This window comes from Alligator sinensis, unplaced genomic scaffold (assembly GCF_000455745.1).
Source record: "Alligator sinensis unplaced genomic scaffold, ASM45574v1 scaffold322_1, whole genome shotgun sequence".
Lineage (NCBI taxonomy): Eukaryota > Metazoa > Chordata > Crocodylia > Alligatoridae > Alligator > Alligator sinensis.
This window is the reverse complement of record NW_005842154.1, coordinates 1,374,553-1,397,988: the sequence shown is the minus strand read 5'-3', so window position 1 is coordinate 1,397,988 and position 23,436 is coordinate 1,374,553. Positions and strand designations below refer to the sequence as shown.

The window sequence follows — 23,436 nt, the reverse complement described above, 5'->3', positions numbered from 1 at the left end:
CTGCTGTGAGAAGGCTGAGGCTGAACCTAGAGACATGTAAATAGCTGGGCTTACAGCACAAGCTGTACAGCATACAACCCCTGCATGCTTGGGCCAGCAGCTTACCAGACAGTCTTCCCATGCTTGAGCCCTCAGTAGCATTGCGAACCATTGAGCTGGGCACAGGTGTGTGTCAGGGTGCTGAAAAACAAGAGCCAAAGTGCTATTTTTAGTTCATTTCCTGATTTGTCAGGGGGACAATGAGTCTTTTTTTAATATACATTAAACAACCTAAAATTTGCTTATCTTAAGTTAATTAAAAGTGGTTTGTGCTAACAAATTATGCTTGAATGATACCAATTTAATGAAAATGGCAACACCTGCCACTACCTAGGGTGGATGCAGTGGATATATCCACCCATATATTGTTATACCCTATTTCAGTTCCTGAACCAGAATAATTTATACTAATATACGGCACCTTTTTACTGATATAACTGCATCTAGATTGAAAACATTTATGATTATAATTATGTTGGGGTGCCTTTTTTAATAAATTTATACCATCAGAGGTTTTAAGTGAGCAAACAGGCCATATGTAAATGGCTAACAAAAAGCCTGGCTACGATTTAATGATGATGGCATGAGTGCAATGTTGAACTGAAATGCCTGTATTTTTTTCTGATGCAACTGTGTTAAATCTCTGCTCATAGTTTTAAAAGAGCAGCTTAAGAGGGATTGGCCTGGAATTCTTGATACTCAGCCTTCTGCCACCAGTCCAGTCCTGAGATTGCCAACTTCTGTCAAGAGTCCTGTACTTGCAGGCAGGGTCTGTTGTCATTAAAGATGCTCAGATTGTGTGTTAATTTCAGTTTCCCATTGCTCAGAGAACAGGGGATGCTAAAAGAAAGCTTAAAGAGAATGTTTATATTAGAAGCAGTAATTAAGTGAAGTCATATGTCTTGGATTGTTCTTTGGTTGCTGGAGGTTGGATACCAAGCTTTGCTCCTTGGAAATTTTCAAGCAAATTTAAGATTAGGTGGCATGGTTAGCTTTAAAATTGTCATGAGGTAATGACCATGTTTTTCCCCCTCTTCCCCTACTGTGCCAAAAAAATTGAGTAATAAGGCAGATATGGGGGGAAAGCCTCCAACCTAGTTACACTCTTCAAAATAGTAATTTTTTTAACTACATAAATAGATCTGTTTTGGAACAACCCCTCTTCTCTGTTTCCTTCCCAGACAGTTAATGCCTTGTGAAATATTTATCCTGAAATGTGCTCTCTTCTGTAGGAGGATCAGATGGGTCAAGACTCTATGACTGTGTCTGGAGATACAACTCCAGTGTGAATGAGTGGACAGAAGTTTCTCCAATGTTGAAAGCAAGAGAATACCACAGCTCAACAGTCCTGGATGGACTGTTGTATGTGATAGCCTCAGACAGCACAGAACGTTATGACCACTCCATAGATGCCTGGGAGGCTTTGCAGCCCATGATGTACCCAATGGACAACTGCTCCACCACTTCTTGTCGTGGCAAGCTTTTTGCCATCGGCTCTCTAGCAGGCAAAGAATCAATGATTATGCAGTGCTATGACCCCGAAACTGACCTTTGGTCTCTAGTGAATTGTGGACAACTGCCTCCATGGTCATTTGCACCAAAAACTGTAACTCTTAATGGGCTCATGTATTTTATAAGGTAAGTGATGTCTTTTTCCCCTTGAGATAAACTGCTTTATTGGAGAAAATGTCAATGCCATGCCTAGCTGTGGTTAGAAATAAAGACTAGGGGTGCACTGATAAAGATTTTTTGGGCTGATACCGATAGCTAATTTTAACAAGCCATGTTGGTCAATACCAATCTGATTGCCAGCATGTGGCCCAGCAGCTTGGAGACCAGCGTCCAGCTGGTGAGTCTGTTGTGGGGCAAGGAGGGATGGAAAGGGAGGGGGGCAAATTGAGGCTCCCACAGCGAGGGAGGGAGTGGGGCTGGGTGTTGCCCAGCTCGGGCAGGGTGCAGAATGGAGCAGTGGTTTGTCTGGGGGTTGGGGTGTGCAGGGAGGGAGGGGGGCGGCTTCCACCGCTACACACACTGGGAGGACATGGGGGGAAGGGGGGAGGGTGCCCCCTGGATCTGTGTGCAGGGTGAGGGCGGGCTGCTGCTGCGCACTGGGGCCAGTGCCAGGTTCTTCCTGGCTGGGGGGGCAGGGTTAGGCTGTTCTTGGGGCGACTGGCAGCACTGCTGGGAGGGAGAATATGGGGGGCTACAGTGAATTTTGGGGTGGCTGTAGCCTCTCCTGTTACTCACTTCCCAGAACCATTGCTGCCTGCCCTGAGCACAGCCCTAGCCCAGCTCCCGTGCTGGGAAGAACCTGGTGCCACTCCAACCCCCAGTGGCAGCTTGCCCTTGTGCCACACACAGATCCAGGGGCACACACCCCCATGCCCTCCTGGGGTGTGTGTAGCAGTGGAAGCCAATCCATCGCCGTGCGCATCACAAACGTGCTGCTCACAGCTTTGTCCCATGCCCTGACCTGGCTGTGCAGCACCTGCCCCTGCCCCAGCCCCGCTCCCTTCCTCACCACAGGGCCTTGATCTGATCTTCCCCTTCTCCCACAACAGACTTACCAGTCGGATGCTACTCTCCAAGCTGTGGGGCTGCTCCTGGCCACCTGTGTGCTGCACTGTGTGCATGCACGGGGCATTTATCAGCAACATTATTGGCCACATCAGCCAAAAAAAGCTGATTGCCAATTACATCAATTTTCCTTATGTCGGTGCTGATATGATATGGGACCACTGTATCCATGTGCTTCTAATAAAGACTACTGACTTGACTTTTCTTCCAGTAACTATTCTGTGTCCTAACAAAGCTACTGCATAACTCATAGCTCTTGCAATTTAACCTCAAAGACGGACATTAATATAGTGTACAAGGGTCTAAAATCCACCAGTTGGAAAATGGGGTCCAGGTTACAGATCTGGTTGAAATCAATTACACTTTTTTTTTAAATGGATTCTTCAGTTTTGTTTTTGTTTAGTGCTTGTCATTATGATGCATGTTCATGCACACCACACACACTCTCAGAAGTAAGCCCAGGAAAATAGTAGGTGGGACAGCTGGGTAGTCTATCTGAGCGGAAATAAGAGAACATGAAATAAAACAACTTGCTTACTATTTTAAGCATCCATTAAAATCAGCATTTACTTACTGTCTAGAGTTGCCCTAATAGTTAAAATACTTAAGTTATTCCTTAATTAAAAATAACTGAAAGGCTTGCAATCTCTGAAGCGTATGCGAAGGCAGGATGTTAGATGATATGAGCAAACGTATCTTAGAAATAGCCTCTAGAAGTTGTTCTTATTGCCTCTGGGGCTTGCTTATAGCAGCAAGTTGTAGCTATAGCATTTATGTGCTGTGTTGGGGTTTGTTCTTGATCATCCTAACATCTTTGCGCCAAGCACCTGTTCACAGTTATTGCTTTTACAGTGTTAGCTGAAAGCTAAAAATATTAAGGTTTTCATCATCAAATTACTCCACTGTTATGCTTGCTGAGCCAATTGGACTTGTTGTTTTCAACTTGCTGTTAGCTCAAGGGTCAGAATTTTGAAGAGAGAGTAGTTGACTCTCCCTGGGTGTATCTGCAAGGGTTGATAAGAAAATTACCTGATCCAGCAAAGGACAGAATTGCCCCTGCTCCCCCAAACCACCTGGTTTCCTTGTGCTGTAAATAGTCTGTTTACCTCATGTATTTACATGGGCAGTCACAGAACTGTAGGTTTGTATTCACAGGATAAAGAAGGACACAGTTATTCAAGATGCTAACTTCTATTCTAGTTATTTTTAAGTGACTGATTTATGACCAGCTTTAGTGACACTAGTCACAGCTATAAATAGTTTCATGGCAAAGCAGGGTGGGGCTTCAGTTACTTCCTTATTAGAAACTGTCTTGAGATAGGACAGGACATTCTTTCCCTACTCAAGATAGTATCTGGAATCGCATGTTAGATTCTTCCAGCCATGTCTGTTTTCTCTTTCATTCTTGGAAGTATTTGTCTCCCAAACTGCTTTTTAATATACTGAATCTTAGAGGCAGCAAAAGTGCTTCTTGGTAGAGATGGCTTGACAGCAGTGTCCCTCTTTGAAAAGCTATATTGCAATGTGTGTCTTTTCTTCTCTCACAATTTCATCTATTTAAAAGAAGAGTTGAGGTCCAGTATGCTTAGTTTAAAATCTTGGGGACTCCAGAAGTGAGAGCTAAATAGGGTGATGTGTAATCATTAGATTTTTGTGAGCATCTTCCTTCCTTCATACATGCCTTCGCTGTCAGATCAGGGCAACATTAGGGCAGGAAGGGAAGGTTTCTGTATATGTATCTTATATGCCATTGACAAATCTTAATCAGTACTGTCCAAAAATAACTGCAGGGCAAAAATGTGAGTTTTGTTGTATGATCTTCAGGCTGTTTCACAGACGTGATGGTAGTTGAACAAATGTCCATCAAGGATGGTGTTGCTATGGGATTCTTGCAGGGTTGTCTTGTTTATTTCATCTTATTGTATTCACATCTGTTCCTATCACTTGGATTGGCTAAGCAACCAGTCGTCATCTCTGTCACCACCAGAGCACATGCTTGTTCAGAAAGACTTAATATCTTGAAGAGAGGGGTGGAGGGGGACTACATGTCTTAGTAATGTCCATCTTAAACTCTTTTTTTCTGCTGTCATTCATTATGTTAACCCTTATTTAAGGATTTTATAGCCAAAAGTAGAATTATGCCATGAGAGATGGCTACACCATTTAAATGGAATTCTGCTAACAGGTTTTCATCAAATGCAGAATAATTTAGATCTTGAAAATGAGTCATTTAAAAATGGAAGCTGAAACTAATCAGTGGGTTAAAAAAATATAATTAAGCAAAAGGTTATGGATCTTTTTGCCTGTCAGTTTTTACCTTATTACGACTTTCTTGGGTTAGCTTTTTGCCCTGACCTTGTTCTTTGCATATCCTTGTGTCAGCAAAGCACATTTGTGTCACAAACACCCCTCACCTGTTGCTGTCACAAGTCTGCCTCATGCCTGGAATGAGTCAAAGAAGCCTTGTGGGATTATACTGCTGTTGCTAGTTCTTCTATTACAGGCCTCTTGTCCTTCCTTTATTTCCCTCACTCCATCTAAACTTCATACTGGTTGAAGTTCCAACCCAGCAGGGATACTTCTAGCGGTAACTTATGGTGAAGAGAGTTTGAATCATGCCAGGACACAGTTGGATTCCTACAAGATTCTTAGGCACTTGCTATTTTGTAAAATGAAGATCTTCAGGAAGCAAGTACAGATTATGAACATGAATAGATGTTTACAAACATGTTTCTGATTGGACTGTGAAAAACCAAGCATGCTGAAACTTCTTACAGGTTCTCTTACAGGTTTCCCTCAATTTATGCAGATTCCATATATGCAAATTCGCTTTTATGCTATCACCCTTTTTCTACCCAAAATTCCTTAGATGTACAGTAAATTCACCCTTATGTGATTAGGGCTCCGTTTCTCTTCACTCACCCCAGCCCCTGGGCTGCACTGTGCCATGGTGCAGGCGGGTGGTGTCAGCTGCTCCCCGGGTCTGCTGCAGCAGCTGGGGTAAGTGGGGAGTAGCAGAGAACCTCTAGCAGAGCCCCTTAGTTTAGAATCTTGGGGACTCCAGAAGTGAGAGCTAAATAGGGTGATGTGTGCTCACAAAAATCTAGTGATTATCTTCCTTCCTCCATAAATGTCTTTGCTGTCAGATCATGGCAGCATTAGGGCAGGAAGGGAAGGTTTCTGCATAGGTTCGGGGCACAGTACAGCCCAGCGGCTGCAGGCAGTTAGCATCAGCTGCTCTTGCAGGGACTGGGGTGAGTGGGAAGAAGCAGAGGCCCTGGGCTGCAGCAGGCAGCAAGGTGGCAGGAACTGTGAGTGGGTGTGAGGGGCGGGGCCGTGGGATGAGAGGGTGCAGCTGTTGCTGCTATGCATCCCCCAGGAGGGCTGCAGGCTGGGGGGCTGTGCGAGGCTCTTCCTGGGGTTGGGGGCAGGCGCAGGCTCCCAGATCTGTGCACGGGACAACAGCAGGCTGCCGCTACAGGCTGGAGCCAGTGGCACCACTGGGCTCTTCCTGGTGCTCCATGCAGGTGGTGGCAGTACTGGGAGGGGGGCTGCTGCCACCCCAAAATTTGCCATAGCCCCCCCCCAAACCTGCCCACTGAGCTCCGGGGAGAGCCTAGTGGTGCTGCCAGCCCCAGCCTGCAGCAGCAGCCTGCTGTTGTCCCACACTCAGATCCAGGGGCTTCTGTTTGTCTCTTGATTCCTGCTCTCAACATGCAACTAGCTGGTTTAGATGGGTAACCTTTTAAACATCAAATGACAAAATACATATAAAAGAGCATGCAGCTTTGACTTGGGAGCAGCAGAAAAATGGTCTCCAGGCTCTTTGTACCACTTCATTAGTACGGAGTCTGGAGGAGACTTAGTATAACAACGTAGCCTAGACGTAGCATAGAGGTCATTGCCAGCCCTTTGTCACTTGGCCCTGGTCTCTGCCTATTTTTTTCCTGGGCTGGCCCTGATGCTGCCATACAAAAAACAGATGCTTGGAGCTAAGGTGAACATCAAACCCCGCATCCCCCTGCAGGTGGCATTTGCTCAACTTGCATGTGGATTTGTGAATGCAACTCTGGAAGCAAAAAAGTAAATGTACCATTTCAGACTGGTTGAGATGGATTTATCACAGGGGTTGGCAAAATATGGCCCCTGGCTGGATCCAGCCCACTAGCTGACTGGATCTGGCCCATGACTACCCTCGTGGAATTCCACATGGGGCCCAGCCCCATCTGCTCGTGCCGGGGTAGCCTGTACCGGGCTCCTGCTGGCACCTGCAGCCTGGCCCCGGCCAGCACACACAGCTTTTGGTAGGGCTGTTCCTGGTGTGACTGTAACCGACCAGGTGCTGCTCTACTCAACCCGTATCCAGTGGCAGCTTCTGTACCTGATCTTGCCCCTGCTTATGTAAAAGGAAGCTCCCTCCCCTCACCCATGGCAGGCCCCTGGGACCTAGCATCCAGGCAGCCCTGCTCCCACACAGATGCCCTTCCTACACCCCCCCACCCCGAGAGCTGTCACCATCCTGTGACCTGGCCCCATGAGCTCAGTCTTGCTTACCCCTCCTGTTCCTGAACACTGCTCCCCACCTGCCCACAGCCCCATAGGGAGTTTTGGTGAGTTGCTGGGGGAGGGGTGCTGACGCAGCCTGCAACAGCTAATCAAAGTTCCTCATGTGGCCCTTGAGCCCAAATAATTGCCCACCCCTGTTTTATCAGGTGCTTGTTGAGGTAGAGAAGGTTTTAGATTTCTGACTGCTGGTTTCCTTTTTTACTTCCACAGAGATGATTCCGCTGAAGTGGATGTTTATAATCCAGTGAAGAATGAATGGGACAAAATACCTCCCATGCTTCAGGTAGTACACTAACAAGGAGTTCATTGTAAAAACTATTGGTAATGGTTGGAAATAATGTCCTTGATTTGGTTTATGAACTTCTCAAGGCAAGGAATGACTATGTATATTCCACGAGGCACAAAGGAAATTCAGTGAATGGTAATGATATATTCCATGCTATACCAAAGCTAGAAAAAGTCTGCTTCAGAGCATTTGCAGTTCAGATAGCAAATGGAGCTACTTAGCCAACCCAAGATAGTGCTGCACAGTGGTGAAACAGTTTTTGCTTTGTCTCATGATTCTTGAACCATAGTTTCCCTAGTGGAAGTTAATGCTGTTTGGCTTCCAGCCAAGCTTGACCCCAGTCAGTTTTGCTGTGATATGCTGCCAGCACAATTATAAGCAGGGATCCTGGTTTTCTCTGATTTAAAAAACAAAACAAAACCAAAAACCCTATTTTTGGATTAAATATATATAATCCAAAAATAGGGGATTTTTTTTTTATCAGAGAAAACCAAGTTCCCTGATTATAAGTGAGGCTTAGAAACCTGTGGGTCAGGCTCTCCAAGGTCAGAGTTTAGTGGGTCTAAATCACCTACTAGTGTCTATTACCACTGTGATTTCAGCAGTTGCCAGGCCAACAGAGAAGTCAAATTAAGACTGTTGGCCAGATTAGATCCTAGGCTGTCTATCAAAATGGGCAAAACTCTTCTCTTTCTAATTCTAGGTTCATGTTGGAGGTAGTGTGGCCGTGCTTGGTGGGAAGCTCTACGTCTCTGGTGGCTACGATAACACATTTGAACTTTCATATGTGTTGGAAGCTTATGATCCAGAAATTCGAACGTGGAGTATAGTGGGCCGGCTTCCTGAACCCACCTTCTGGCATGGCAGTGTCAGTATATTTCGACAGTTCATGCCAGAAACTACCCAAGAAGATGATGGCATCACTCTGGATAACACCATTAACCTGAACAGGCAGCACCAGCATCTTCAGAATCAGAATCTGAATGAATTACGTTAACTGTAGAACCTCTCGTGCCTGTGGCTTGAAGTGCATTCATTACAGATAACCAGTGTCATTTTGAGACGGGGCAGAAGTCAGTTGATGCTTGGAGACTGAAACATATCGATTCATAATTGCAAATAGAGGAGTGAAAATCTTCAGAGATTAAAATGCTGCTGTAGAAACATAGATTGCAGAAAGTTAGAGGCCTCTTTGGGTGCAGTGTCCCTCAGCCCTTTTCTGCAAAGTGAGAAGGTTCAGTGTAACCCCTGAACCAGCTCTGAGGCAAGCTCTGAAGAAAACAGGTATTTTAAATATCACTTGTAATTTAAGCACCATAGTCACTCTTTCAGGGTTGCATAACAGCTTGTGATTAGACACCTTTCACAAGGATCCTGCAGTCAGCATCTTTCCATTTGACACTTCACATTTGCCACCAGATTCCTTTCTTCTTAGTTTGTTCTCTGGAAGTAGACACAGAAGACAGACAGGACCAAAGTCCCTTAATGCCCCAGGCCCTTCCTGTTGGAAGGATGGGTCTAGCATGGTCTGCTCTGTGCCTGTCTCTCCTCAGTGTTCTGGAAGAGGATGGACCCTCTTGCCGGTGTGGTTTGAGAGAAGTTCCTTTCCACATACAAGAAAACATGAGGATTAACTATCTAGCCCTAAATATACTGCACCACCATAGCTTTTCATCACTGTTCAGGCTTTCACTCAGAACATACCATGTGGCAGTGGTGTGAAAAGCTCATGCAGGTTTGAATTGGTGGGATGTCACATTCCCTCCCCCAACCTTCAGTGTATGTGTAATTGACTTTAAAAACCCCACGACACTGTTCAGTCCTGCAGATATGTTTGTTGCTTTAAAATGCTTGCACGTTTCCTGCCCCTTCCTAGGAGGACAGCTCTGTTTCTTTAGAAAAGATTCACATTTTCCTCTCTGAGGCAGGCTGGCAGGTCACTTTGGGACTGGTAGTACATGTCAGTCCTTTAGCAAAGAACCTCTTTTTTTGCATCCACACCACGATAAAGCTGCTGTTTGTATCAAACTGTTTAGCTTGCAGCTGAGCTTGGCAGAGGTGTCTCTGCAGCATGTTCTTGTGTCAAAGTGGGGTTATTTGCTATTTGTTCTTAATGCTAAGTGAGCTCTAAAGACTAACTTGACTCTTTCTTATCAAGCCCTAAGCACTTGTGCTGGACTGAACACTTGGGCCCTGGGCCATGAATACTGTTAGAGGAAGAGGACATGTTCTCATGACTTAGCCACTTTAAGGTGATAGATCAGAATCTTATTCTTGGAGAGGAGGACTTAGAAGGTGATAGGTAGAAAATATAGAAGAGCTTCCTGGGGACCCTACCATAATTCTGAGCATTTGGCAATGTATTACATAGAATTGGATATGTAGATAAACAATATAATAAAGAACTGCTGAGGTAAATGATGATTTAAAAGCTGGAATCTGTGTGTGTTAAAAAGCCTGGGAGGTTTTTTTTGCAGTTTCATCACTGCCATAGCTGCTGGCATTTGAGCAGTTGATCAGTGCTAGCTGGGGGCCTTATAAGGGTATCCACCATCAAAATGAATTCTGTGTAGGGTGCTGTGTTGCCTTTGCAAGTTCTGCTTTTCAACTTAAGTATGTAATATAACAAGCTTCATTTTATTTCCTATATTTGACCCAAACAAGCAAGTTTCATTAGAAGAGAAACTCCCTGCTTCATACCTGGTGGAACATCTCAGATGGTGCTCCTCTAAAACAACTTTCAGTTCAAAAGACAATGTGGCCCAGTTGAGCATCAGCGGGAATGAAGAAGTGGAGCAGTAGGTGAGATTGTAGCTATGGATTTCATCACTAAAGACTTTATGAACTGAAATTTTAAGAACAGGCCATGAACCCAGATGTTCAGTCACAAAGCTTTTGGCTTCTTCAGTTGGAAGATGCAAGTTCACAAAAAACACAGTGTTTTTTTCAAATATCGGTTTGGTATGCAACAATGACTTCACTATGTACTTAAAGTGTGTTCCACATGTCCATGATACACAGGTTGGGCCATTCTTAAATTGTGATGTGTTCTTGCCAGTGCCTTAAAGTTTGAGACAGGGTAATAGAGTAGTTACATGAGGGCAAAGTTTAATCTGGCTCACCCTCAGCATGGAGCACAGATATTAAAAAGCATTTGATAAATGCATTAGGCATTAACTTCTATTTCATATTTCAGTTTCTGTGCCTGCATTGGGCTTCGTGCCCTGAGTGCCAGCCTGAGGGCTGAGAGTGAGATTGTCAGGTGGGCACTTCTACCTGTAGTAATAAGAGCTGTACAGGGTAATACTAGCAACTCTTGCCAATGCCCCAGCTGAGGAAAAGTGAACTAGCTGTCCTGCCTGACAGGTGAGAGAATGCCAGTCACTGGAGCATTTTGATACCATAACCAGGATTTCAGTATGTCACTTTTTCTGGTAACTGGGGAGAGATGGATGTGCTCTCTGTTACTCCGCACCACAGGGTGGGCAAGAGCCAAGTTAAACAAGCCTCAAGACAGGTCCTCTTCTACAGAGCACATGCAGCTGGGGTGGTAGGGAGAGAAATAGTAACTTGGTGGCCAATCTAGTGACAGTTAAAGACCTCTATTAAAGTCCATCTAAGTGTGGAACTATTGCTGCCTATAATTTGACTTACATAGTAGAATGGTCAGGTATTTATGCCAAATTCTTAATATGTATAATATGTCATACTGTAGTGCTTACTGCTGGACTTTGTGTCTTGAAGCTCAGAACCAGCTAAATAACTATATGGATTTGTATTTATTTTTTGTAAATGCATTGTGTCCAAAATAAGTACAATTTAAATGCCATCCTTTGAAGCAAAGGCATTTTACATTGACAGATTTTGTATTTTTATCCTCGTAGTTTCTTTTTAAACTTGAAACAATCAAGCTAAATAAAGCAGTTCAGTATTTTTTTTTCAGTTTTCACTGACTATGAACCTGTTTAGCTTGCCTCTGATGCTACATGACCCACAGCCGGTCAGAGGCGTACTTTTTGACTAAATGGTCACTTTCAAGACAGCTAATAAAGGGCAGACAGTAAAGAGTTGTCCTACTGCACTAGTATGGGAACCAACAGACAAAGGTTCTGTTGCTGGTGTTCATTTATTGCTTATAAGAATACAAAATTATTATTATTATAACAAATCCTCTTTGCTTCGCTTAGGCAGATCCTTTCCTGTCTTATCACTGATGAACTCTTCATGCCAAACTGCCTTTCAGTTTGGCACTGACTGAATCACATGGCATGCATCATTCAAATTACATGAATTCTGAGCTCTCAGCTTACATGAGAGCTTGCATGCAGCTACACATCTAGCTCTTAGGTGAATCTTCTATTATTTTACATGTGAATGCTTTAACAGCACTTGACCCATTCAGCACCAATATCACTTCAGCCATGTGTTCATAGGCACTGTAGTTTGCAGTGTAGAGCAAGTGGAAACCTTTCCTTTCCCCACAGAGCCTGGGTGTTTCCTTCCAGTGGATTCTACAAGGAGCAGGATGTCCCATCACTTTCTATCACCACTAACATACTGCAGAGGACAAAGATTGGTAGAGTGGTAAAGAAGGTGGGGAGGCAGCTATTTGGTGAACCCTCAGTTCATTTCAATAGGACCAAATGCCATCTTACACATTTTGTAGCATGGAAAGTTGGCCGTGGTCTCGTAATGAGATGTGCTGTGCAATAACTCTGAAAAGGACCTAGGAAGTCATAGCAGACAAGCAACTCAACATGAACTTATGCAGTATGGTAAGATTCTTTGATACATGAGCAGGGATAGGAAGATTTTATTTTTTGGTACAGCTGTTCAAACACTGCATCCTGCTCTACTGTACACATTTTCAAGAGGCTATGGAAGAGTTGAGGACAGAAGAGCTAACAATGACACGGTCTGTAGGAAAAGACGTTTAAGACAGCACAGGTGGGTGATAAATAAAAGGGACTACCGGAGTGAGGAACTGTGGCAGTGGTCACCAAGCCAGGGATCCTGATTGACAGGCAGGTCCCAGAGCCTCTTCGGATTGATCCTGAGCTGGGGGGACAGCTGGGCATGCATATACCTACTGCCCCTAGCCCCAGCAGGTCAGTCTGTGGGGGCGGGAAGGGGCGGGGGCCAGATTGAGGCCCCCCCATGGTGAGCAACTAACCACGTGGCCCAGCCAGGAGCAGGGGAAGTTAAGTGGGGCCCCAGCCTGGCTGCCTATGCTCTCCCCCACCTGTGCTTTGGACATGGTCATTGTTGCTATCTAGCCCGCCCCCCCGGGGTGCCTATTTTAATAAATGTACCCCAGCAGCCCCATTTTTAATATGTACCTGGGGGGTGAGGGTTGGTGGCAAGCAGCTGTACATGGGGTGGCGAGTGGTGGCAGCACGGTGTCTGTGAGACCCTCCTTTCTCCCTGGCCCTGCTCCTATGAGGCAGCAGTGCGGGGTGGTGGCGCTCCATCCCCACCCACCCCCGCATTCCCCCTGGGACCTTTCAGAGTACCCCCAGGGGTATGCATACCCCCAGTTGACAACCCCTGCTCTAGGTAGTTGGTGTTTTTAAGTATGATGAGGTTCTGAGAGCCCAGACTCTATGAAACAACCAGCAAGCAGTCAGTCCAACCTAATGCTTTATTTTTTCTGGTTGGCATGGGGATACAAGTGTTATGTTTCACAGTCTTCAGGGATTGTTGTAGTAATTATAAGAGATTGTTCAATAACATCTGTGGTAGAGAAGTCCTCATTTGAGCAGAGTCTCTGTACAGGAATCTCTTCAGCCAGGGAGCTGTGTGAGAGCGATTCCACAATGACTTCTGCAGATCCCACCTCCAGTTCTTGGGGTGCTTGCATTGCTACCACAACAGCTCTCTCATCTTCTATGATCAGGTTCCTCAGCTTTCTCTGGCGCGGATTATAGTTTTCTACCCGGTCATGAATCTCCATATGGCGCCTCAAATGGGCCTTTGTAAAAAAAGCAGTGAGAGTCTGGCATTAGCCACCTTCCCCTTGCAGTTTGTTGAGCTAGGAAAAGAAAACCTCTAGTTGCTTGAAGATTTCCTACTAGATCTGGCAGTAAGCCAGGACAGCCTGCTGCACTGCCATTATGAGGCACACAAGCAAGTGCAAGTGTTAAAAACAGCGGAGCTGCTTCTCAGCAGAGTACAAGCAGCCAGCACACTCATGCAATTACAATGCTACATGTAGCTGAGCTAACTTGAGTATCTTTACAGCACTACTTTGTGTGGGGCAGCCATGTGTGAAGACCTGTCAGGTGATTTGCAGGGATCCAGGTTTTCTGTTTGCCATGGAAAAACACAGATTTTCTCCTTAAAGGAGAAAAGCCACAAGTTTCCCCTTGCAAGCTGGCAGAATTCTGGTCTGCAAGGGGCTGCTTGGGACTGCGGGGAGCAGGGGGCACCACATGGATGTGAGTGCACACATGCACATAGCAGCCAGGCAGTACAGTGGAGACCAGCTCCTGCAGCTCCCTCCAAGTGATTCTATGGGGGCTGGAAGAAGATGAAGGCCCAGGTGAGATGTTGGGGGGGAAAGACGTATGCCCCCACAGATTTCTGCACTTTGGCCAGACCAGCTCCAGGCAGAAGCTGCCTCTGCAGCCCAGCAGGTGGAATCCAGCATGAAAGGGAGCACCGTGCCACCATGGCAGTCAAGATGAGGTGCCTTGTACGCACCCACCCAGCAGGGGGCACAACTCCACGCTGCCACCATCACCATACAGTCCTGAGGGCACTCCTCCCGCACCGGGTCCCACCTGCTGAGCCATGGAGGCAGCTCCTGCCTGGAGTTGGTCTGGCTGGGCTGCAGCCCTGTCAGCCCCCTCCCTGCTCCCCCAACTGTTGTTTGTGTCCCCCACTGCCCCTCACCCTTCAAGTGTCACCTGTGCCCACATTTTCTCTTCCCCACACACCCACTCCATTCCCTACATACTGGGGGGGCTGGGGGCAGTGGGTCAGGAGTGAGGGGCACCAGTAAGGCTGGGGTGAGGGGTAGCAAGACGGGGCCGGGAGTGAGAAGCAACGGCATGGGCAGGGGCAGGGCACCAGCATATCAGGGCTGCTCAGCACCACAAAGCAGCGGAGCCAACAGCCACAGCTGGACCAGCATCCCAGTGAAAAAAAGGGGCAGGGGGAGCTGATTTTCTATATATAATTCTAAATATTTATATATTTTGGCATTTAATTTTTTTTTATTTCATAATGATTGAGGCACTGGAAGGCTTCCAAATTGCTTTAAAATTGCAAATATATCAATAAAACTTTGTGTTCAAGTGATATATATAGAGAGAGATAAAGATAGAGATATAGATCTATATATATCTATATCTATCTATCTATCTATCTATATATATATATACACACACACACACACACACACACACACACACACACACTCCAAAATCTGTGCTTTTCTACAATTAAAATCTAATGCCACTATATCTATATATCTTGGAAAATTTTTTAGCAGAGAAACCAGGATCCCTGGTGATTTCTCATCCTGCACAGCCACAGGACAAGGGCAGAAGACTGCTTTTTAGACTAGCTTTAACTTCAGAAACCTGCTCCCTGTTCCTGCTCTCACTTAGCTTATCTGTGCAGTTGTTTGATTACATTTGGGTCCTTTTGAGGTGTTTGTTCTCTGACCAGGCCACTCCTCCTGCTCCCCTATGGCCTGTTGAGACTGGTTTTTTGAATGTTCAGATTCTGGCTAGCTCCAGAGGAGGGCTTTGTTGATGGGGTCAAGGCCTGGGCTGCCTCAGGGCATACCTACTAATGGAATCAGAAAATCCCCCATACCTGTCGTGTGAACTTGTAGCCACATTCAGTGCATTCAAATTTCCTCACTCCTTTGTGTCTGCGAACATGGACACGCAACTGTTCAACAGCTGAGAAAAAGTCAGAAGCCAGATGTAATATACAGGGAAAGGCAGGCTGGTCTGAGCATTGCAGTCATGAGCCATGGACCCAAACCATGCTGTAAGCATTACCCTGGCAGGGAACAGCCTGCTAACACTGCTCTCCCATGATGTCAGGAAAAGAGATTTCTAGCAGAGAGCTGTGCTGAAGCCTCTGTTTGCTGTGCCAGTCCATCCTAGTTTATCAGTATCCGGCTGCCCTAATTCCCCACCAAGCAGTTGCACATTTGCCCCAAGTTAATACAAAAAGCCTCAGGGCAAGTGGGGTCTCCAGACTCTTACATGGCCCTCAGTCCTGCTGGCACATGATTACCTTTGAAGGTTTTTCCACAGATCTGGCAGAAGTGGGGTCTCCCCTCCTGGTGCCTGCTGGCGACGTGCCTCAGCAAGGGCCCCTTCTCCGTGAACCTCTGGTCACAGAACTCACAGCTGAATGGGCGCTCACCTGTGTGTGTGCGGTTGTGCTTATCCAGGCTCGCTAACAAGAAGGACAGAGAAAGATGGGGGTGGCTCAGCTCTGGGCTGACAGTCTACCACACCAGTCCCCATCTCTCACAGGTTGGCTACCAGGTTCTACCTTAGGTACCTGCTTCTTCCTTAGACTGGTTACAAGCAAATTTTGTACTGTGAGATCTTGCTTTTACAAGCAGCATTCCCAGCATGCTCTTTGGAGAGCTGGCCCTTCACAAGCAGCTACCACCCACCTTGGCTACTGCAAGCCACTTCTTCCTGCTCTCACTGGGTAAGTGCTTAGCTCCTGTTACAGGAGCGTAGGTTGTAGCCGTGTTGGTCTAAGGACATAGGCAGACAAGGTTCCTTGGGTGAATCTGATATCTTTTATTAGACCAACCCAAATAGTTAGAAAATAATAATATAATTATTTTCCAACTATTTGGGTTGGTCTAATAAAAGATATCAGATTCACCCAAGGAACCTTGTCTGCCTAGCTCCTGTTAGACTTTTCAGATTCTACTGCTGAGGCAGCATCAGTCTCAGCAGAGCCCAAACTGGGAAGTGCTAGAGCCAGGAAGAAACTCAGCGGGGTCTGAATCAAGTACCCTCCTCTAAAGGTCTCAGGTTAAGAAAGTGCTAGGGGCAGGGTCCAAGCAGTAGCAGGACAGGCATCACATGGCTCTGCTCCTGAGAGCAGACTGAAAAGCAGCATGGCTGGGCCACTCTGCGTACCTTGCGTGCGGAAGGTCTTCCCACAGAGGTGGCACTGGAAGGGTTTCTCCCCTGTGTGTGTGCGCAGGTGCATGTTGAGGTTGGCCTTCTGGGTGAAGGCGTGATGGCAGAACTCACAGACGTAGGGGCGCTCATTCCTGGAAGCAGCAAGAATGGGGTAGGGTCCTGCCTGCAGAGCTCCCTGGTCAGGGAATGTCCCTCCCGCATTCTCTGCCAGATGGGGCAGGGCCTTGGTGAGTGGTCAGCTTTCACAGCAGTTCCAAAGCTCCTCACTGGAACCTTATTTCAAACCTATGCCAACCAGAGGCACTGGTGGAGGTCCAGGAATGACTACTAACATCCTAGCACAATCTCCTCTAGGCACAAGGAAGTGACCACAGCTTCTTCACCCACCTATGTTGCAGCTAGTTGTGGGACCCCAAATATGGGATGGGAGATGAGGAGACCTGCTGGTGAGCACCAAGTCACAGCTAAGTGGCTTCCATTATAGCCAAGGCCATTAAGGCAATGAGGGCCAAACAAGCTTTAGCTTTCAGGGGAGAGGCAGAGTTGCCTAGGTTTTGCAGAGATGGCTGTTGGCCATTCTTGGTACTACTCTACATGTCAAAGCACACAAGTTAGAGGAAGCTGGCACTCACATCAGCCCCACCTAGTCTATCTCCTGGCTGCTTCAAAATGACCCCCTCTAGGACCCTCCTTTGGGAAGCTCCAGGCCCTGCAGGGAAGGAAAAGCTGACGCAGCCCCAGGTGAAGGGAGTACCTGTGTACAGGACTGCTGGGCGACTCCTTACCTGTGCTTTGCCTTGATGTGCATCTGCAGGCCATTGCGGCTCGAGGCCCTGTGCCCACACTCTTCACAGACAAACAGCTTCTCCCCACGGTGCTTGAATGCCTCATGCAAGCGCAGCTCTGTCCGTGACAGGAAGCACTTGGAGCAGGTGGAGCACTGCAAGGCCAGGGCAGAAGCTGGCATTAGTTAGCCCTGCCACAAGCTCCTCAAACCAAGAGCCAGTCCCAAGGCATCCACTGGTAGGAAGAGTCCTTTAGCATGGAGAAGCAGTCAGCCAAGTCACTGACAGCCCTGAGTGTGGTCTTGAACCACACCTGGTGCCAGTGCAAAGTGTGCCAGGAAAGGGAGCCCTCCTTGAGCAACCAGAGAGGGGCTGCAGCACAGCCTGAACCCACCCTTGGTAATGTGCCTGCTAAGATGCAGCCATCCAACACAGAAATCCCATTTTCAGAGCCTCTGCTCTGTGGCCTGTTTGTCAAGATAAAGGTGTCACTTTAGTGCATGTTATTCCCAGGGGTTGATTCCCAGCAAGACCTCAGAGCTTGTGGCACCCTTCTCTCTGCTGTACAGAGCCTTATTTTCCTGCTGCTCCCAGAATATTTATCACTCCTCTGTTATGCAGTCTAGCACTGACATGGCCCCATGCCAGGTTCTCTCTCAAGGTCCACCCTGCTCTCCCCCTTACCGCATGTGGTTTTGGAGCACCATGTAACTTGATCATATGACTCTGCAGATCCTTTTTCTGCATGAATTGCTGGACACAGGAGGAGCACTGAAACACAGGAAGAAAAAGTCAGCTTTTGTTCATTTCCACAGTTGCTATTACAGTAATTAAAGGAGCTTCTGGCCTCAGTAATGCAGAGCAGCCACAGGGACTCAGCCAAATAGGAAGAAGATAGAAGACAACTCTCCTCCAGGGGCCTCCGACACAGTAACATACTAGACTTCCAGCCCCAGGCATGTCCTAGACACTTGTATCCACCCTACAGCCTTCCTGCACGGTGTTGCATGCCCTCCCAGAGGGACCGTCTCCCTTGCAGGGAGAGGAGAGCAGTGAGGTATAGAGTCAATGGATTCATGATATACAGGGATTAGGGTATCCGCCCGAAGGCCCAGAATAAAAGGTAGCTGCTATACAGGGACATGCACCTAATGAAAGCAAACCATCCCAGAATAGAGGTATGTGATACACTGCACTGCCCTGCTCCCAACTCCTGGAGCCAGTCTGGATTCCAGGAGTTAGTGTCATGATGGGCTGGGTGGGGGCAGTTCCTCCACCCCAGAATAGAAAGGCACATCTGCACAGCGTGTCTCCCTTCCTTTCAGCAACAGCATCTATCAGCAACTCCCAGGAATGCTCAAGGGCACACTGTGCTGACCTTATATGGCATTTCCCCTGTGTGTGACACCATATGTAGCCGTAATTCCATTCGCCTCTTAAATATCTCTTGGCAGACCGAGCAAGTGAAAACCTGAAAGAGATAAGAGGGTAAGTAAATGAAACTGAGGTTAGGGCAGTTCTGACTATGGAGAGGCAGGAAAAGAAGGACATAGATCAAGCTCAAGGGCAGACCATAAAGCCCTGGTAGAGGAACTGAATGCACATCCAAAGGCAGACCTGACTGTTTGGGTGCCTGGTGATGACATTGATTAGCATGTGACATATAAACATTAGGCTTCTTCACAGTGCACAGGACAGCCTGGCACCAGCTAATCTGAAAACTCCAAGTTCAGCACAAGACTACATGGTGACTACCCACATCACACAATGCAAAATGAGCATTAGGCCCAGGCCTGCCTAATACACCTTTCAACACAGACCTAAGCTGCAGCACACCATGCAGGAGGGGCAAAAATTGCATTTGTTTCAATGGTAGTGGTTGTTCCTGCTTTTAGCTGAAGGAAATAGTGATGGTGGCCCTCAGTCAAGTTAAGTGTCCACCAAAATGGCAGAACTAATAGAACTTCACATAAGGAACGCAAGTCAGGCCTATGATTGGTTTCCTAGTGAGGGGACCTTGGTTTATCGGAGGGATTATTTTCTCCCTCTTTTGTTCTACAACAGGAACCTACACAGAGGAACAGGGCATTTATTACACCCATCAGCACATTAGGCAAATGCATGTAACATCCCCTTTTTATGAAATTTGAACAGGGTTTTTTTTTACCCTCTCCTGCCTTCAGCCTCTTACCATCTGACTAAGACACATTCTTAGCAGTCAGGATAAGATTTGCTCTGGGCAGGCAGCTCAGGTTATAACTCCAGGCAGGTGGCTGGAAGCATGATAAATGTGAGTTACTACTTTAACAATGCCATAATGGCAGCCTCCTGCGCCTCCCCTACAGAAGGTGGGCTGCTGGATCCTATAGGTACCTGCTCCGAGCGATTCATACAGTTTCTCGCTTCATGCTCCAGCAGATTCTCCTTCCTAAAATAGCATTTCCCACATTTGGCACATTCAAATGGCTTTTCTCCAGTGTGCTTCCTAAAAGGAATACAAAGAACAGCTGTTAGGCCCTATCTGACAGCAGGGGGGTATTACCCATGATAGGCTTGGAAGCCACTCCCAGAGCAAGCTTAAGTTATACTGGGAAAGTCTGCCTTCAATGGCTCATGGTTATGAAAAGTCTCATTATTTTTTAAAGATAACTGAACATGCCTGGAGGCTAGAGGGGGACTGTTACCTCTGGGCAATCATCACAACATACTTTAAAAAGTGGATTGTGAATTACTGTTTATCTGCACCAAGCTGGGGACCAGGGGATGATAACGCATTTTGAATTCATGCATCAAATATTTCCCCCAAACACATCAGCTGGGATCTGAAAGCTCCCCTCACAGGCAGCTAGCTGTTTTGCTGATCCTATGGTGTTTGGGAGACTCCTTTGTTTCAGAATGCTTTACCCTGACTCCTCCAGAATACAGCCATCTTCTGCTCCCTCACATATGCTGAACTGTTTAACCAAGGCCATGGCACTGAACTGTGTTTGCATTTCAAAGAACAGATGTCCCACCTCTGCTGCTAGAGGGCACTACATTGTATTTTGGCCTTAGTTGTCAGCTCTAAAATCCATCTGTCTCACTTGCCACTCAGAGCTAAGGGCTCTAGTCAGCTACTGCAAGTACTTTTTCCCTTACCTGGTTGTGATAACTAGAGTTCGGAAGGCTCTACGCAGGAATTTGCCCAATACCTTAACAGCTCTTGCCTGTATCTGCAGCCCACATGCTCACAGGCCATGGCTTTGGGATCATAGATCTAAGACCTGTGAGAGCAGGACAAGTCTGTGACATGTTATTTATTCAAACACTTAGAACCATGCCAGAATTAAGGAAAAATCAGCTCCTTTCAGGAAGCTGTTCCTCCAATCCACATTCTCCACAAAGCCAAACAGTGGGGTGCAGTGCTTCAGCAAGCACGTGTAAGGTCATAGGTGAGTGCACAGCTCTGTATGGAGGACCTGACTTCCCCTCCAGGCTTCCTAAAGACACAAAAACATAACTAAAACCAACACCATAACCAGAGGGAAAGGCCCAAGCCCACTGCCTCTGCTCTTCTGGAGCCCCAGCACCAGCATGGTGAGGTTTCCACTCTGGAACTACTTCCCATAGCCTAGGAAGACTCTAGCCTGTAGTGACTGCTCTTGGGGCTCAGTTGCTTCAGACATGCTTATACTGACAAACTTAAGTTATGAAGCAAGTTCTGTAATGGACTCAAGGCATCTAGTTCCACAGCATGAACACTCTGCACAGCACAGCCACGCCAGAAACCTGCTGGAATATAGGTCCCTGACTGGGTAAAAGGTACAGGAATAAAAGTCAGAATGTTTACCTGTTGTGCACTTTTAGATAATATTTGCTGAGGAACGTTTTATGACATGTGGGGCATTCAACTGGCACAGATGTACCTTTTCTGTTCCCAGGAGTCCCAGCCTCTGACTGTTCAGTGTTCCCTGCAGTCTCAGAACTGCTTGGCTTTTTTGCCAAATTTGATTTCTTTTTGGTCCTCAAGTTCTTTTTCTTGGGAATGTAATCTTCATCAGTTTCCTTATGAACTACTCCGTAATCTTCTGTTGTTACATCATCAGGATCTTGAACAACTTGTATTTCCCACTGTGACAGAACAGGGAGGCCATTACCTTAACTCACTAACACCTCATAGAGAACTGAAACAGTGTCTACAGTGGTACAGTAATATGCTATAAAAGCTGGAACTTATGGGAAGTGCAAATATCTGACATGAAGAAACTTAAAATATAAGAATCAATGGGCTCAACTGAACATCTGATACTTCCCAAGAGACAAAGCCTGTTTGTATAGAGGTATTTAGCTTGTTCTGATGTTTTAGGTCGATACCCACCCCAACTAAAAAGCACCACTTTCGCTGCACCTGTAGTTAGCAATCTGCTGAGTAGTTCGATTTAAAAACTCAACCTGCCTTCGCTGTTCCCACAGACTGAAATAATTCTATGATTTTGCCAGTCCCTGGAAGCTATCCTCATCTAAGCTTGCACAGATGCACACTATTATAGCCTGACCCACCCCATTTGTTTTGTTGGCCTCCTGCAGCAGGGATTCTCAAAGTGCCAATGTAAGCTTTACAAGGAGATATTTCTTCAAAGTTCCCAACTTGAAAATTATTTAATGATATTTTATTATTTTTAGAGGTGTCTGTCTCTTCTTTTGTGGATATAAAACCCGAGAATTACAGGCACTGAGGTTTTATTCCTGGAAATTAAAAAAGAATACCAATACAAAGAATACTTTGTGTGTCTGCAGAATCTTCATGTGTAGGATGCTAAAGTGGTTTACAAATGTAATTACTAACACCTCCATGCCTCTGGGACATGGGCTAGCATAATATCCACTTTACAGAAGAGGAAAAAGTACTGCCTCTTTGCCAGTGGCACATGACAGTTTAGTTTCCCAAAGACTGAAAACAATTAGTCTGAGTAAGGTCATATATGAACCTGGGTAAAATTTAGCAGCCTGTGACAGACAAGTAGTCAGACTGAACGGTCTCTTCTGCCCTTGAACCCTACGAGACCATGACTGGGACTGACAGATTAAAAGATCTCCCCAGAGGTCTTGCTACAATTCCGTAGCAGAGCCAGAAACAGAACCCCGACCTGAGCACAAGCCCTGTGCTTTGGCCAATCCCCTTCCTGTCTCTCGACACCTGCTGCATCTAGAGGATTAGCAAGCACTAGCGTCGTGCTTAGCTCTCAGGATCCACTCCCTCCCCACTTCAGCTTGAAGGCTTTATCTTTGCTGATCATAAGGAAATCCCAATAGGACATGCTCCACACGCCACCTTGTTACTGATGTCTCTGTCCTCGGTGCCTCCTCTTTTAGGCAGCCTTTTTAGTTCTTTACATTCTTGGGAGCTCTTTATTTCCCCTGAATTTGTTTTAACAGCCCTTTTAAGCCTTCCCTTAAGAAGAGAAGGGCTCTCACTTGGTCCCTGTGTTAGTTTGGCTCTCCGCATGCAGTGGCTAGGGCTGGCTTCACCAGCAATAGGGGTTTTAGCCGCTGCTTTGGTAGCTTCTTCTGCATCGGAGTCTGCGGCCTTCGAGTAGCCATTAACATCTTCCTCAGGAGCCGGCTCCTGTGGAGGCTGGCAGGCCTGGGCACTGCCCTCGCTGCGTTTTGGCCTGAAGCTCTGGCACAGCGCTATGGCCTCAGGGACACAGAGTTCCTTGGCGGCCGCCAACACCTTCTCCCGGTTCTCGGCCGTCAGCGCCAGATGCCCCGTGTAGAAGAAGTCCATCAGCAGGGCAAAGATCTCAGCGAAGCTCTCTGGCAGGATGATGCTGCTGGAGGGGCCGAAGCCGTAGAGGCTCTGGAAGAAGCAGCTGCAGCAGGCCAGGACGCTCCAGTGCGCCTTGAACACCAGGCCGCCCACGTCCAGGGTGGCGTCGCAGAACTGGCCCGTGGCGCGTTGCTTGTTCAGCTCCTGCAGGACGCGGACGCTGTGCTGCACGAAAGAGCCGTCCATGACCTGCGGGGAGAGCGGGCGCCGGTCACCGAGGACAGCGAGCCAGGGCCTGCC

At 46.8% G+C, this 23,436-nt stretch overlaps 2 protein-coding genes across 4 annotated transcripts in view; one reads left to right on the top strand and one right to left on the bottom strand.

Annotated features, from left to right (window-relative positions):
• The window catches only part of KLHL21 (kelch like family member 21), a gene marked incomplete at its 5' end in the record, with an annotated part of 12,417 nt that extends 1,013 nt beyond the window's left edge, over positions 1–11,404 (top strand). The window contains 3 exons of the mRNA XM_006025579.2: positions 1,272–1,677; positions 7,393–7,465; positions 8,172–11,404. Coding sequence (XP_006025641.1) covers positions 1,272–1,677; positions 7,393–7,465; positions 8,172–8,465 — 773 coding nt within the window. The remainder of the gene's footprint in view (positions 1–1,271; positions 1,678–7,392; positions 7,466–8,171) is intronic.
• Positions 11,405–13,090: 1,686 nt separating this feature from the next.
• Positions 13,091–23,430, bottom strand: ZBTB48 (zinc finger and BTB domain containing 48). Of its 3 annotated transcripts, XM_006025569.3 has the most exons (10): positions 22,699–23,430; positions 21,217–21,497; positions 19,761–19,872; positions 18,766–18,858; positions 18,072–18,158; positions 17,388–17,542; positions 16,597–16,733; positions 15,725–15,889; positions 15,293–15,381; positions 13,091–13,439 (listed from the first exon to the last, which is right to left on the bottom strand). In XM_006025569.3, exons 1-10 carry the CDS (start codon positions 23,380–23,382, stop codon positions 13,143–13,145), a joined length of 2,100 nt encoding a protein of 699 aa, XP_006025631.1. In that variant the 5' UTR covers positions 23,383–23,430; the 3' UTR covers positions 13,091–13,142. The 3 variants fall into 3 exon arrangements, with proteins under 3 accessions (XP_006025631.1, XP_025062195.1, XP_014376280.1); XM_025206410.1 differs by lacking the exon at positions 15,725–15,889; XM_014520794.2 differs by lacking the exon at positions 15,293–15,381 and having other exon boundaries at positions 13,270–13,439.
• Positions 23,431–23,436: the final 6 nt, after the last annotated feature.

Coding starts and splice junctions, on each gene's coding strand:
- ZBTB48 (XM_006025569.3), bottom strand. CDS start 23,382: ATGGACGGCTCTTTCGTGCAGCACAGCGTCCGCGTCCTGCAGGAGCTG. Junction 21,498..22,698: donor ACAGAGACATCAGTAACAAG/GTGGCGTGTGGA, acceptor GTTCTGTCACAG/TGGGAAATACAAGTTGTTCA. Junction 15,382..15,724: donor CTGTGGAAAAACCTTCAAAG/GTAATCATGTGC, acceptor ACTTTTTCTCAG/CTGTTGAACAGTTGCGTGTC.